The 15,549-nt window shown below is 40.4% G+C and overlaps 1 protein-coding gene across 1 annotated transcript; it reads right to left on the bottom strand.

Moving 5' to 3' along the window:
• Window positions 1-387: 387 nt before the first annotated feature.
• Window positions 388-6,886, bottom strand: nr1d2a (nuclear receptor subfamily 1, group D, member 2a). Its single transcript, XM_044358480.1, has 8 exons — window positions 6,542-6,886; window positions 4,281-4,517; window positions 4,100-4,188; window positions 3,831-3,975; window positions 3,002-3,720; window positions 2,697-2,882; window positions 1,688-1,898; window positions 388-1,427 (listed from the first exon to the last, which is right to left on the bottom strand). Exons 1-8 carry the CDS (start codon window positions 6,570-6,572, stop codon window positions 1,228-1,230), a joined length of 1,818 nt encoding a protein of 605 aa, XP_044214415.1. The 5' UTR covers window positions 6,573-6,886; the 3' UTR covers window positions 388-1,227.
• Window positions 6,887-15,549: the final 8,663 nt, after the last annotated feature.

Genomic DNA, 15,549 nt, shown 5'->3' with positions numbered 1-15,549 from the left:
TAATACTTGAATATCAATAAAAAAAACACAATACACAGAATATTCTTCACTTGTATTTATTTATACTATATCATTCATATTTCTATGTTCATGAGATATTTATATATATATATATTTATATTTATATATTTATTTATATAGTTATTTACATATGGCAGTGTGCCAGTAGAAGAAACATATTTCAACAAAATGGATGACAAGTTTCAATTCAGTGCTATGCTGAAAGTACACAAAGTTTGATTTAAAAAACAAAAAAAACAAAAAAACATTTGTCATAAAAACTGGAAAGTGAGAAAACAGCAAAAAACACTTGGGTGTGATAACATTTACATGTAGCCTTTTACATGAAGTCGTGTCACACTGTTGGTGGATTTTTTTTTTTTTGTGTGTGTCACTTGGGTTTTTTCTGCTCCAGAACTTGTGCAAATGTAGTGTTGCTGAAAAATAACGTCATCGACTCCCCCCAGAAATCATCAGGCAGTGTACAGGCAGTTGACATGTAAAAAAAAGAATTAAATTAAAAAAAAGAAAAAAACAATAGTACACTATACACACAGAAAGTTGAAACAACAAACTGATGCTTTCTGAGGCAAAAAGGGGAGAAGATCCAAGTATAGTTGTTCGCATTAAGTACAGCCATGCATTAGCAGCAATCGTCACACATTCGTCAATACATTTTCCGATAGCTTGCCTTTCTCGCCGACATGTATCAGTCAAAATATTGGACCAAATCAACATGCGGTATGTAAGGTATGTATTGTCTCTCACATTCGCCCGCTTATTAGAGAATACACTTTTGAATTAAATGGCTTTTGGAGGAAACATAAATGCTAAAAATCATATTATCTATTAATTCATTAACATTGGTTTATGCTCTCTATGATCTCACAAAGCCAGTTAAGTATTTTTCTTTCTATTGAAAATAGAAAAGTGCCTCCAAACTTTTGCAAAACTAGGAACCTCTGACACACGTGCACTTGCGTGTGTTTGTGTGCAACAAGCGTAAGCTATGTCTTCTATAAATACAGTACATTTCATCTTCTCTCTTCAGACCCCACATGGTCTACTTAACAAAAATAGAATAAAAAATAACTTTTCAATACATTCTACAAAGAAACACACATCTGGGTTGGTCAAATACAGAGGGCGGAGGGGGGCGGGGGGAAGGGGGAGGGGGGTAAGAGGCAGGTCCTGGTGGAGGTGTGTGGATGTGGTTTTAGGAAGCTTTCAAGGATGCACTTTGAAGGAGAGCAGTTCCTCTGAATGCATGTTATTAAGTGAGCGCAGCTCGGGAAGTTTGAGCAGCAGCTTGGTGAAAGTGGTGGATGACTCCTCGCCGTGGTTCTGCATCACCAGGTTTCGCAGGGCCCGGATCAGTTTGTCCTGCAGGGCCTCCACTGAGTTGAGGTCCTGGATTCCTGAGCGATCTGAGCCAAGAAGAAGAAGAAGAAGAAGAGAGAAAAGGTTAGTGATGCAGAGATCAATGCAGGTCTTAGTTCTTGTTTTGTATCACCTGAGAGTGTGTTTTCTGCTGTTTTATACATTACATTATACATTATACAGTGATGAAAATACTTCTAGTTGTGATAAAACTTGTGATTGTACATGTAGTGCTGACAGTAGAGCTGTTTCACTCTCTCCAATGTGCTCACATGCATCAACATTATTCCATCTGAACTGTTCTTACCGGCTGAGACGAGCACCACAGCAGTGAAGAGGCTCATTTCCTCGGAGTCCAGCCGCAGCGCCATCAGCTTCTCGCTGAACTCACACATGGAGTTGAGCAGCTCGCCGGCGCCGAGCGACCGTAGTGTGTCAAGGCTGTAACGCTTGCCGCTACGGAAGGTAACCGTCCGCTCCACCATGTTGAACAGAGAGGCGAATCGGACCATCAGCACCTGAGAGTCGACAGAGAAGGAGAGTTTTTAGGTTAATGGTTTGATACGTACAGGTTTAAGTCTATATTTTAATTTTAAATCTTTCACTCATGTTTAAAATGTCCTGAGGGCATGTTGCCAATTAAAACTTTCTATGATGTCCGATGATAGAAACTTTCTTCTATCTAAAGTCATTGCCTCAGGTGCAGGACGTGAATAAGCAACTTTTGCACCACACTGATAACAAAAAATTGACAAAGACATGGGTACAAACAAGAACACACCCAAACCTTTCTACATCAAATAATCTGATTAGGAACAATAGCTACAATGTGAGTATCTGAGCTTTACCAACACGAACGTAATGTTACACAGTCTGAATGTAACACACACGCACACACACACACACACAGACTTTGTGAAGTAACTTTCACTCCCGTTCCAACTGTTATCAGAGCAAATATTAGTCAGCACACACAGCTGACAGTTTGCTCTGTTTGGGAAAGCCGCAATAGATCTTGTATTCTGGGTATTTGAAGAGCCCGCCTTGTTTGACTTCAAAGTGAGCACAAAATAACATGAGCTGTTTATGTTTTTCCTGTTTGCTTTTTTTTGGGACCTTTATTTATTCAGGGGAGGGGGGGGGGGGTTCACTAAGAGCAATGCACTCTTTTCAGGAACGCCCTGATCACATTCACATAGCTGTCCAGTACAACCACAGGCTACTGAGCAGCTCCACTGGTGCAGTTAAGGGTTAAGGGCCTTGCTCAAGGGCACCTCAGCGGTGGTAATGAGGGAGGGGCAAGTGCTGCTTCTTACCTCGAAAGTTCCAGCTTTCAGCAGGCTGACTTGGTCGTGCTCTGGGAGGTCACGGAAGCCCGGGATCCTCTTGGCGAACTCAACCACCTCCCGCACGGCGGGGGTGAAGCTCATGGAGAACTCCTCCCAGATCTCCTGGCTGGGCTTGCGGGGGTCCACGTATGGCGAGGTGTTCATCGGACATACCTGGAAGGCAGAACAATGAGAAAGGGTGATTAAAAGAATGGTAAAAGTTCTCCATCTCTTTTATCTCACTAATAACAGGATTAATTTGGGGAATTTCTGTGTATGTTAAGAACACTCACCAAGTGTGCTCTGTTGTTCACACTGTTGGTTGGTCCACTGTAACCACTTGAGGCAGTTTGTGTGTTAAATTCATGCGGTCTTTGGCTGTCGTCTGATGGTTCGCAGCTGGGGGCGCTGTTGAGCTGCTGCTGAGGCTGCTGCTGGTAAACTCCTCTCTCCTCCCTGTAAGCAGTGTTGGTGACGTGTTGGCTGTTACTGTATGAACTGTGCTGGTAACCTCTGATGACGACATTGTTGTTCCAGCTGTTCCAGCTCTCCTGTTGCTCCTCCATACGACTGTCGCACGCCGTCTCCTGGGCGACCGTGACCGGCGATGGTGAGACCTGTTCCTGTCGCAGGGACCTCTGCTGGCTATAAGCGAAGGCATCTTGGTGCTGCCTGCTCATTGAGACGACGGCCTCGTCCTCGCCGCTGTCTGACGCGCAAGACGAGGCAGAGCTGGAGTTGGTGTCCATGGAAACCACAGACTCCGAGTCCTGGGGGCATTGCGGGGAGGAGGGGTTGGAGCACGACGAAGAATCGGAGGCAGAGGAGGAGGAAGAGGAGGGCGAGGGGCTGGCGTCGCTGGGCAGGGACTCCATGGGCAGCGTCGGGCTCTGGTGGCCGTGCAGCATGCTGTGCAGCTGGCTGTTGTTGCTCATCATGTTGTTCATGGCGTTCTGCATCTCCAGCAGCATCCTCTGCTTTTCCCTCTTTGGGATGCGACCGAATCTGACAGCTGAGAGCAAACGATGACGCGATTAGATCATCATAAAACTTCTTCATCCTCTAATCCGCAGGTGGTTTTTCTCCTTTTCATTTAACTACATAATAATAAACCAAGCTCACCATCTCTGGACATGCCGACGGCCAAACACTTCTTGAACCGGCACTGCTGGCAGCGGTTCCTGTTGATCCTCATGATGGTGCAGTTCTCCATCTTAAGACACTTCTTGTACTGGATGTTCTGCTGGATGCTTCTCCTGAAGAAGCCCTAAGGAACGAAAACATGAAACGTTTGTTAGCTGCGGTCGCAACAAGCATGCACCATCACTGTGAGGATATAAATCAAACTAGAAGAGACGCGGCAGACGTGTCATTCCAGAAACTTGTCTCACCTTGCAGCCCTCACAAGCATGGACGCCGTAGTGGAAGCCCGAGGCCACGTCTCCGCACACCTTGCACAGCAGCACCATGCCATTGATTTCTGAAAAAAAAACAACCATAAATCATCATTCATGTGCACTAGATCATATATATAATGTGTTTCTACTTGCAAAAGTTGTATATTCTGCTTACTGGTGATGCTGCTCTTGGCGGACGTGGAAGAGCGCCCGGCCTTCTCCATGCCGTGGCCCATTCTAGACCCGCTCTTGGCAGGCGGGGCAATGTCCACCACCATGCCCACAGCCCTGCTGGGCAGCGAGGGGCGGGAGAGAGGCGGTGATGTGGACAGGTAGCCACTGCTGGGGCTGGTGCTCATACAGGACTCAGGGGTGGAGGCAGAGCCGGAGGAGATGTAGGCGATGACTCCTCCTGTGGAGAAGGAACAATGGTGACATGTTATAGCAGGTTATTATTTTTCCTCCTGGCTCTTAATTAATGACCCTATTTCTGGGGGCTGTATGTATTGCATCTAGTATCTCTGTACTGTATTTATTGCATGGAACGAGTACAATATGGAAATTTCAGCTGTTAAACACACAATTTGTCTGTTTAGACTCGCAACAGCTTGTTTTCATGTAAATCAACGAACTGTGTCAGGGCATCCGACTTTTTTTTTCCTTTTTTCTCTCACTCCACTACGTATCAAGCATGTCAAAGTTAAAGCAAGCCAGAGACAATAACATTAGTTAAAGTGTAAACCGCAGTAGCAGGGGAAAAAAAAAAAAAAAAAAATCAGTGTTGTGTGCCAAATTGACTCTTGGCAGTACAGTTCGTTCAAGGGCCTCTGACACACCTAAACAGCAGAAGAGTGTGTGTGTTTAATCACTGCCATGATTGACCTGCTTTATCACCTCCAGTTCTTGCTGGTTGGATAACACTGTTACATAACATGCCTGGGTCTTTATGCTATGGGAGTGTGCTCCGCTGACTGACTCCCAGACAGGGTCACTGAAGCACTGGAGCAACATAACAGTTGTGGGAACAAAAGGCAACGGAGGGAAAAACATCCACCATTGAGGGTGGGAGGTTATGTAATACCATGTTTGTCCAGACAACAACTCTTGGTGACAAGTTTTGTAACAAGAATTCATAATTAAATGTTTTGCTGGACAGGCATAGACACTGGACTCTTTTTTTTTTGGGAAAACTTTCCAGGTGATAAAAGTGTTCCATTTGCTCAAATTTCATTCATTTAACAACACTTTCGGTTTTACCTGCATTACCATTTCACACCAAGCTGCCCCAGTGTGTTATAAGTGCATGAACTGAATGGTGGGTGCAGTTTTAAAATTAAAACAAACATCCTTAGTTGAATTTCCCGCAAAAACAAAGGTTAGGAAGAAGACTGAGCGACTTTTTTGGGCATATTTGTGTAAAAACTGGTATGTTTTTTCTTCATTAAACACTTAAAGCCCCCCTAAATTTAGAGCCGCCCGCAAGCAGCAGATGATTACCTAACCTCAGCCATGACTGCTCTCTTTCACGGCCCACCCACACGTGGACCTGTCATGCATTTCTGTGAAAGCGAAGGAGGAGGAAGAGACAGAAATGTAGGTCAGCCTGCTCGAGCTCTCCCTCTCTCCCCCCCTGTCTCACGTGTACCTCGCGGTGCTGCCTCGCGCTCTGGCTTGCTGTGTACAGAACGGATTGTGCAACGTTCTGCGTCACGGGCCAATCACAGAAGAGTTCCACTAAAGCGAATGTGCTGTCGGGGAACGCCTCTCGACCAATCAGAAGCGTGTTCCAGAGAGCGTGTACACACGGACACATGGCTAGGCTACGCTGTCCATGTGAGCAGGAGCGAGGAAGTAGAACACTGTTGTTGTGTCAAATGTAAATGCCGCACTGGCACTCCTAACCCCGGTTTAACACACGGTAACTGGGCTACAGTTAGGATTTAATTAACACTTAAACACAAGGAAAGGAAATAAAATAATTTTTAAAAATATGTGTTAACTTTCTGAGCCCTAGTTGAGGATTTTAATGCTGCATAACAGCAAGAAAAAAAACGTTTCCAGGTCACCATTCATTAGTGTTCTGCCCTATAGACACCTTCTTAACGCCTGTTTTGACTTCTTGATAATTGTTATGATGCATCCAATGATTTTAAGCCTCATATATATATACACATTTAAGCTTTTTCATAACTGCCACATATTACTTTAGTTGGCTTTATCTCCACAAATAGCGTGAGAAGGCACAATATAGCTGAATGTATGTGTCAAATCAGCATTTAAAGAGGTCACATCACTCCAGTCAATGTTAAAACCATTATTGCAACAAGTTCCTGCACATTGCATGCAATGAAAACATTACAACCTATTATTTAAGTTTGTCCTTTACAGTTACTATTACATTGCAGAAACTCTTTCAATGAAAATTTGTCCTCTTACCGGGCTTGGCTGTCCCTATGTCCTCAGGCATCTCTCCGATCGAGGAAAAGGAAAAAAAATTCCCGACAGAAAGATCAACTGTTAAAAGTCGGACTTGTCTGTCACTGTCACGGAAAAAGGATGCAGACTAAACTTAGCGACTGTGTACGAAAGCAGAAAGACTTTCAGATATGTACGCTGTAGCTCCTGCCAGGACTGTTCTCCTTCTTCTATTTTCGGGGAATAAATCTGCAGGTCCTAGTCTGTGACTCATGAGCGAGGCAGGTCGGGGAGCGTCTGTGCTGCTGAATCGGAGGAACTCCCCCCTTGTTGTGAGACTGCGGGTGAGTCAAGAGAACTAAATGTTCTCAATAGTGGGCTCGCCCATGTGACCCATTTGTCGGCCCCGCCCCTCCATACTTTAACCCAGTGACACACTTTTAGGACACCGGAGGGGGCGGAGCTTAGCGTCCAAATCGACGTAACAGAGGAATGGTAACATCGCGGTCACGTTGCAGCGCACAACGTGAAGGGTGAAACCCCGAGCAGTAAAAGTACAGTCACGCTACATGAGCTGCTGTCCAGGTACAGCTGATGGACCATCCAGCCAGGAGAGTTTTTTTTTTTTTTTTTTTTTTTTTTACAGTTTAATAGTTTGTTTTTATACCTACAAAGCTGCAGCAAACGCCCGACTCTCCTCCCCTTCAGTTAAAGGACAATTAAAGAGTCTGTGTGTGTCAGTTACTGTACTTGCATGTGCGTACAGTAACTTTTATAACCATTTAATATTTATCTCTGCGCTCCCCACTTCCTTGCACTATTTATATCCTGTTTACAGTTCACAGACACGTTTTCATCTGTTATAAAGTCATTGCTTGTGTCCATTTCTGGAGATTGTTGTGTTGTTATTCTGTGAGAGCCACGCAGTCAAATCCCTTTTATGTGTAAACATACTTGGCCAATAAAGATGATTCTGATAAAGGTTTTTAGTACTTACTGTCAGTGTTCCCATTTTAGGCTACTGTATTGCTTTTTAAGACATTTCTAATGCCATTTACAAATAAATTCTTACAAAGTATAGACTTTAAAATGTAATCTGTATCTTGAGATTCTTTCCCCTATAACTGAAACATTTTTCAATGTTTATATATAATTGTTTGTACAGACGAATGTGACAAATTTGAAGGAAAAACCTGAATAAATGAGTGGAGAAACATAACGCAGATGCAGATGCTGCCTGGTACAATAAAGTAAGTAACAATCATGCTTTGTAGCATGTATAGAAACGCTGAACAGGCCCAGTTTTGGTCAAACATGTGGGTGTTCATCATCAAAACACCAAATGAGGGAATATATTTTTAAAGGATGGTGTTCATTCCTGCATTAGAGCTCAGAGACTTTGTAGAATCAACACCAAGTCAAACTGAAACTGTTCTGGCACCACATGGTGGCCCAACACCTTATTAGGACATTTTATGTTGGTTTTTCCCTGTATTTGTCACCTGTCTGTAAACTTTCTCTCAAATCTGCAATATGTGGTGTGATCTGACAGTCAAGGACGTGATTTTTACAGATATGAGATTCTAATAATACACAGCCTGGTTTGTTTTCCAGAGGCAGAGAGTATCCGCCTGGCAGCTCAGATGACATCTTCAATGTTGACTTTATCTCCTAACTTGATCTCTCTGCGCTCCAGCAGTGTTCGCCGCTGTCCTCGCCCAATGACGAGGCAGGTATTAAACCTGTTTCACTGTCAAAGTATGAAAAATATCGATGAAAAACAATTAGCAACGATAAGGGCTGGAATTATTTACCGAGTGCGATGTGAAATAAATGTCATTGCACGTTTGTGTCAATACTTCCTGGTAGTATTTAACAATCCCTCACCAATAATATAACCAATTACTCATTAATCGTGACCTGGATAAACAGCAGATAAAGAACGGATCAATAGATTAACCAATTAAAAAACAGAATCGCTGCATTCGACAAACCACAAACATTTCACATCAGCTGCTGATCAATGTAGCGTTTCCATTGTCAACCGCATGGTTCAACACAGGTTCAGAGGATGTGATTAGTCTTGTTGATCATGTTGTTGGACATTGACAGTCATCACTTTTGCATCCCATCATCAGTTGTCAGCAATTTCCACAAGTTGAGGCAGTACCACGTTGCCAAACTTCACACTCTGCAACTGCAAAGTGTTAGCGTGAGAAAGAAGGTCTGTAAAACTGTTTCAAGGATATTAACCCCTAGAACGAAAAGTGTTCACACGTTGCTGAAAAGTGTGAACTGAGTTTGTCAGACAGGAAACTTTGACTCTTACCTAGTGGCTCTAGAGCCTAATTATTTTCTGTTAACATATAACCACACTGTATATCTTAACATTGGTCTCAAACACTTGACATTATTATATTATATTATATTATATTAGTGTTGTATGTGTCAGTGTCTAAAGTGAAATAAATGAAGATGAAAATAAAATATTTGATATTTACAATATTTGTGACACTGTTTATGTAATGGCAACTGCCTGCAGAAGTGGAGTTATCATATGTGGATGAACTGACTGGATGTTCTTCTCTTACTCGGGGATTTTCCAACCAGGTTTTGCTAAAATCACCTTAAAAAAAACATTGAATAACTAACATTATTGCCTATGAGCCAAGACTACCTTGATTACATTTATTTTTATTTTATTTATTCCACTACATTTATTTGACTATCTAATGTTACTGGATTACACCTATTCATAGCTTACATACAAGCTGTATCACCGTCTTATTAAATATTACACATGGTTATACATTAAAATATCTATAAAATACTTAAATTAGATCCACCTCAACCAGCTGCAACATTTAAAGGCTGCTTACATGGTTAACAGACCATTATAATATATAATCTTTACATGAGTACTTTTACTTTTAATACTTCAGAACATGTTTGCCAAGAGTGAGAGCAAGTATTATCTTAAAGGAGTATATATGTTTAAAAAATAAGGGTGAGGATGATTTAAGTCTTTAATACAAATCAGAAATTCAAAGTAATGTTCTAAATTAAGGCAGTAAACAAATTTAAATGCTTTGTTTGTGTACATGGTAAATCAGTTGTAGTATTGTTGCTATAATGTATAATTACTATGTACCAGTGTGTACATGTGTATCAGTGTGTGTATATGTATGTATACATGCATACAGTACAGGCATGCTTGTATGTACAGTGTGTATGCATATAAGTAGATGTGTAAGCACCTGAATACATTAACCCTGAAAATCAAAATAAAGATAAATCAATCAATACTTTTACTTAAGATTTGTATTGTCTTGTAGTATTTTTATACTGTGGTACTGCTGCATTTACTTACTGTAAGTGAAAGTGAGTGAGTACTTCCTACATAAGTGGTTTAAAGAGACACAAAACATTAACATGTTACAATATAATGCAGTCAAAGACCTCAAAGATGAGCAAAGATTTCATTCAACCCGACAGTCTCATCAAAAACAGCATTCGCAGGGGTTTGTATTGGACTGTATTTAACTCTACATGTGTCTGTATTGTTACGGTTCTGTGTTGTTAGGGTGATCCCATTTAAGGATGCAGAAATAATATCATGTTAATATACAGTTGTATGCAAAAGTTTGGCCACACCTCGACAAATAACATATTTTGGGTATTTTTTAAATTGAAAAAATGTAAACACAGTATCTCTAGGATATGGGAAAAAACAATATCTTCAGCAAAGGATAATGCATGGTTACTTTTTATGTCATAAATTGAACAAAAAAGAGAAATATAAAACATCATTGTGTCATGTGCAAAGGTTTGGGGACCCTACATAGTCAGTACTTGGTAACACCCCCTCTGGCAGATATCACAGCTTGCAAATGCTTTTTGTAGCCAGATAAAAGCCTTTCACTTCTTGCATTTGGGATTTTCTCTGAATCTTCCTTGCAAAAGGCTTCTAGTTCTGCAATATTCTTGGGCCGTCTTGCATGCAAATCTCCTTTTAAGATCTACCCACAGATTTTCAGTTGTGTTTAAGTCGGAGGACTTTGATTGTGCTTCCAAAACCTTCAGCTTGCGTCTCTCGCGGTAGTCCATGCTGGATTTTGAGGTATGTTAAGGATCATTTTCCTGTTGTAGAAGCCATCCTCTTCTCAGCTTCAGCTTTTTTTCTTACAAATGGAGTAATGTTTGCTTCCAGAATTTGCTGGTATTTAGTTAAATCCATTCATCCCTCCACTCGTGCAATGTTTCCTGTGCCTCTGGCTGCAACACAACCCTAAAGCATGATAAATCTACCCCCATGCTTAACAGTTGGTAAGGTGTTCTTTTCATGAAATGCTGCTCCTTGTTTTCTCCAAACATACTTTTGCTGATTATGGCCAAAGAGTTCTATTTTAACTTCAACAGTCCACAGCACTTGTTTCCAAAATACCTCTGATGTTGGATTTTATGATGAGGACACAGGTAAGGTTTTCTTCTACTGACTCTTCCATGAAGGTCTTGTTTGTGTGAACATCGCTGCACAGTTGAACGGTGCACCACCTCTCCTGAGTCTGCTAAATCTTCCTGCAGGTTTTTTTTGCAGTCAAATGGGGTTTTTTTTTTTTGATTTACCTTTCTGACCAGCATACAAGCAGTTCTCTATCTGAGAGTTTTCTTGGTTTTTCAGATCTCATCTTGACCTCCACGCTAACCCCTAAACCGCCATCTCTCGATAACATTTCACACTGTGGAAACTACAAGCTGACAACGCTTTGCCATCTTCTTGAAGTCCTCCTCTGCATTGTGGGCATCAATAACTTTCATTTTCAGAGTCTCACACAGCTGCTTTGAGGAACCCACGGTTGCTGAGTGTTTGGTTTGAAGAGTCAGAGTATTAGTAAAACTTTGAAACTGGCACCTACTGACATTTCCTAATGACATGCCTCAGGCCTCATGAGCTGATTAAAGTCTCAGACCTTGTTAAAAAGAATCTGAGACTTCAGAACTCTTAAGGTGCCAAAACTTGTGCACATGCCACAATGTTGTTTTTATTTTTTTTAAATTTATGTCATAAAAAGTAACTATGCATTAATATTTGCAGAAAATATTGTGTTTTTTCCATATCCTAGAGGCCAAACCTTTGCATACAACTACAACTGCCCAACCACCAACAAAATGAAATGATCCTGGATTTGACCAGTTGATAATGGTGGGAAATATTAGATGGTGGCAATAGCTTTTAAAAAAAAAAAAACCTTATCAGTGCACCTCTGGTGTGGAGTTTCATTATCTTGGGCTGCAGACATTGGCTTACAATGTGTTTATTTTTCCTTCAAAACCAACTCAAGCTGACTTCATATTGACGCCTTGGAGACCTATGTCCTACCTTTTCCCCAATCATAGTAATAGTTTTCCAGATGTTTTTTCACCTTTAACCCCTTAGCAGTCCTTTGGCTTTTCCATTCTACGTATTGAAATAACTGTATTGTGAGTTTAGCCGATCAGTGTGTATGATCTCACTGATAGATTACACCTGTGCAACAAGCTTCTCATCTGTAAACAAAACAGTTCTCCTTTCACACCCAGTTGTTACACTGAATTTTAAGGAGTAAACTGAAAGCGAAATTGTTATTATTTCAAGCCTCCTGGAAGTCCCCAAACTCCCCCAGTTGATGTGAAAAACTGGGTTAAATTCAGTTGTTTTTCCAACCTCTAAACTGTTTCAACGGCACTTAAAAGTCACAGTTTAACGGCTGTAAGAGTGTCTTTAGCGTCCAGAAAGTGATAAATTTTGAGTGGAACGGAATATGTGGGTGAGGTATAGTTACGAGGGGGGAAAGGATTTGATCAAACGCTCGAGTTTGATCGGATTGATGGAACACTTAAGTGGCAATGGGAGAGAAATTAATAGACTAGACGTCAAACACATTCTTTATAGATGTAAACACAGTTTTTGCCAACTGACATCCAAACACACACCTCCTGCTATGATATCACTCTGCTAGCTACTAACACCAACAAACCCAAACAGTCGGTGCAGTTTTATACAACACACAGATAAGCTTGTCGCCCCCAAATCGTATTTGACTGGATAAATTGATGTAAACACTCCTGAGTTCAGGATTAGTCACCAAAAATGTTAAATCATGTTACAGGAAGAGAAAAGAGGTGTTTTTTTTTCTTGGCATTTCTGACATATACCAAGAGGTGATGTAGTTTGTATAATGACACAGGATTAAAACTGTTTCTTTAAATGACTATATTTCAATGCGTAACAGATCCTTACTGCACTGAAATATAGTCACTGAAAAAAAAAGTTCACTTTTTTTGACCACAGTTAGCCGTGTTTTAATCGAAATATCTAATGACCCGCCAATTAGCACAGTCATGCTTCCTGACTCCGTGGAAACCAACAGTGTAATATCAGAATACTATCAAAACAAAGACTAATTGCAGGTATTGTACTCTAATCTATTTTAATATCACTGGCAGATAACACTGCAGCTGGTTGGAACACAATGTTCTTGACATTCACTCTCTGAAATTGAATTACTCGTAATAAAGTGTTTACTGAGCTTACTGTATCATAAATCACTCCGCTCTGTTTGCTGTTGTACATCTCACATGTTCGGCTGCGTGCTGTACTTACAACGTAAATGATTAACATTTACACCTGCTGACCAGAGGAATGTGTTTAATCAACTTTAGGTTTTGTTTTTGCACGTGTTTGAAGCCAGCTGTGTTTTTAAAATGAGTTCAACCATTAACCTTGGCTGCTTTCTGTTTTCTAAAAAAAAGTATATATTGTGTTCTTGGGAAGCAGTCTTTCATTAACACATCATTAAAAGAACTGAGAGAGCCAAGAATCCCTTTGTCTCAGTTTAAAAAGCATGTGTTCGACTAACGCACGGATTGAGAGTTTTTTTATTTCCCGGATTCAGCTGTGTGGACAGAGTTCAGGACTCGGGGGGATGATTCACTGCTTGCAGGAAATAAGATCATCATTAGACCTTTCAGCCATCAGAAGTAATGTTAGAGTCGAACACAAACACAGTTTTTGAGACATCATAGTCTAACTCAGTGCATAAATATACCCTAAACATCCCAGATGCTAAATATTACATACAGTCTTACCAGTTTTGGTAAAAGTTTAACAGATTTTAGCTAATTTACTGCTTTACCAACATTAGCTGACTGTATATCCCCAGCTGCTCTTAAAACTTCAGCCTTTCAGTGTTTTTCTTACTTTTATCAATTCATCATTTACTCCCCTTAAATAAATAAAAAAAGCTAGTGTGCACATCTCTATAAATAGTATCTGCTTGGTCATTCCTGTGTCTGCTGCTACACTCTCCCCATAGGGAATACACTAAGCAATGAGTGAGTGTCTCTATTCTTATGACATCTGTGATTCATGTGGATTTTTCTGTGCTGAGTTCGCACAAATGTACGTTATGGGTCACTGTGCTATGATAAGAATTACATTTCTTGACGGTATTCTGGGAGGTACAAATTTAATTGCATCAAGTCAACATAATTATTTTGATTTGATCATTTTTTTACCACTTCCTGACACTGAGCATCGACAGTAATGGCCTTTTCTCAACACGCAGGTTTACCGGTGCAGATAATGTGATAGACAGTGTTTCCTGTGTTGAACTTGGTTTGACTTCTGAGTGGATTTGTTATTCAGTGAGTGAGTATTTACCACCTGATGATCTATATACTTTATATCACTTAACCCCACATTAGAGATGTTTTCCCCAACAGATTAAGAGGATGCAGCTTTTCACTGGATGACGTCACTTAAAGGAAAATGTGACTAATATTTAATTGTCTTCAGGCGTTATGTCTCCACAGCAAATCCAGCGATTTCAGTAATACCGGGTGAAAGGGGTCACAAAGGATGATTCATGGCATCTTTAGTTAGATCTGAAACTTGGACTGAAGTTTAGAGTTGTTGCTGGTTGCTACCTGGTTACTGGTGCAGTTGTTTAGCTAAATTAGTGATCCTGTTTTGTGTGATCGGCCTGTCAGAGTGGAAAATTTTATTGACTAAACGTTAACGTTGATAAGGGAAAATGTAGCTAAACTAGGGCTGGGCAATAACTCAATAAAACAATTTATTGGTTTTCAGTGGAACTGCATTGAGATGCTCATTTAGTTTTTAGTATAATTCTGTTAATCAAATTAATGACAAACTGTTATTTAAAAGATCAGGAACAGACATCTGTCTTAAATGACTCAGTTTTGTGACTATGAGTACGTGTGCAAGCTGCTTTCTAGTAGCCTCGCATCTACGTGATGTGTCTGTAAATATTCTCCTTCAAACTATAATTAAAAACCAATAAAATAATACGATATGGAAGGTTTTAACGTGCGGTTTTGTCTGACAAACTGTAAAACACAGCTAAATGCATTGAACACTGATTTGTGTTTGCACTAGGCTGATTGATACGAAGGATGCAACTACCTACTATATTCATTACCGATTAATCTGTCGTTTTTCTCAATTAATACTCACAATTAATGTCAATCACAGCCTAAAAAGCAACCTAAAATGTCCTGTTTTGTCCCAACCAACAGTCCACAACTCAAAGATCTTCAGTTTACTGTCATAGAGGACAAAAGAAACAGAAAATATTCACATTTAAGAAGCTGGAACCAGAGTTTTAGCATTTTTTCTTAAAAAAAGTGACTCAAAACAATCATCAAAACAGTTGGTGATTAATTTCCTGTTAATAAGACTATTAGATTAATTGACTAATCGCTGTAGTTCTAATTGATACCTGGAAAATATTCTTAATCATATCTTGAGGTTTGATATCAGATTTCAATCAGACATCCGAGCCCAGGTGACTGACTGATTGTCTGTTGCAACTTCTTCCAGCAAATGACAAAGTATTACTAAAGTCTTACTGGTACTACTGGTGATGTTTTGACATGATCTATTTATAATTTTTCACTTCTTTCTCAGATTAAGTTTTGTGAATATAAAAAATATAGAACATAGAAAAGGCAGCAGGGTTTTTCCA

The sequence above is a fragment of the Thunnus albacares genome, chromosome 8 (assembly GCF_914725855.1).
Source record: "Thunnus albacares chromosome 8, fThuAlb1.1, whole genome shotgun sequence".
Taxonomy (NCBI): Eukaryota; Metazoa; Chordata; class Actinopteri; order Scombriformes; family Scombridae; genus Thunnus; species Thunnus albacares.
This window is presented reverse-complemented; position numbering and strand designations above follow the sequence as displayed.

What these genes read in the sequence shown, in the direction of transcription:
- nr1d2a (XM_044358480.1), bottom strand. Translation starts at nt 6,572, where the DNA reads ATGCCTGAGGACATAGGGACAGCCAAGCCCG. An exon ending in TGAACAACAGAGCACACTTG is followed by an intron (nt 2,883 to 3,001) that starts GTGAGTGTTCTT and finishes TCTGCCTTCCAG; the next exon opens with GTATGTCCGATGAACACCTC. An exon ending in TGTGGTGCTCGTCTCAGCCG is followed by an intron (nt 1,428 to 1,687) that starts GTAAGAACAGTT and finishes TTCTTGGCTCAG; the next exon opens with ATCGCTCAGGAATCCAGGAC.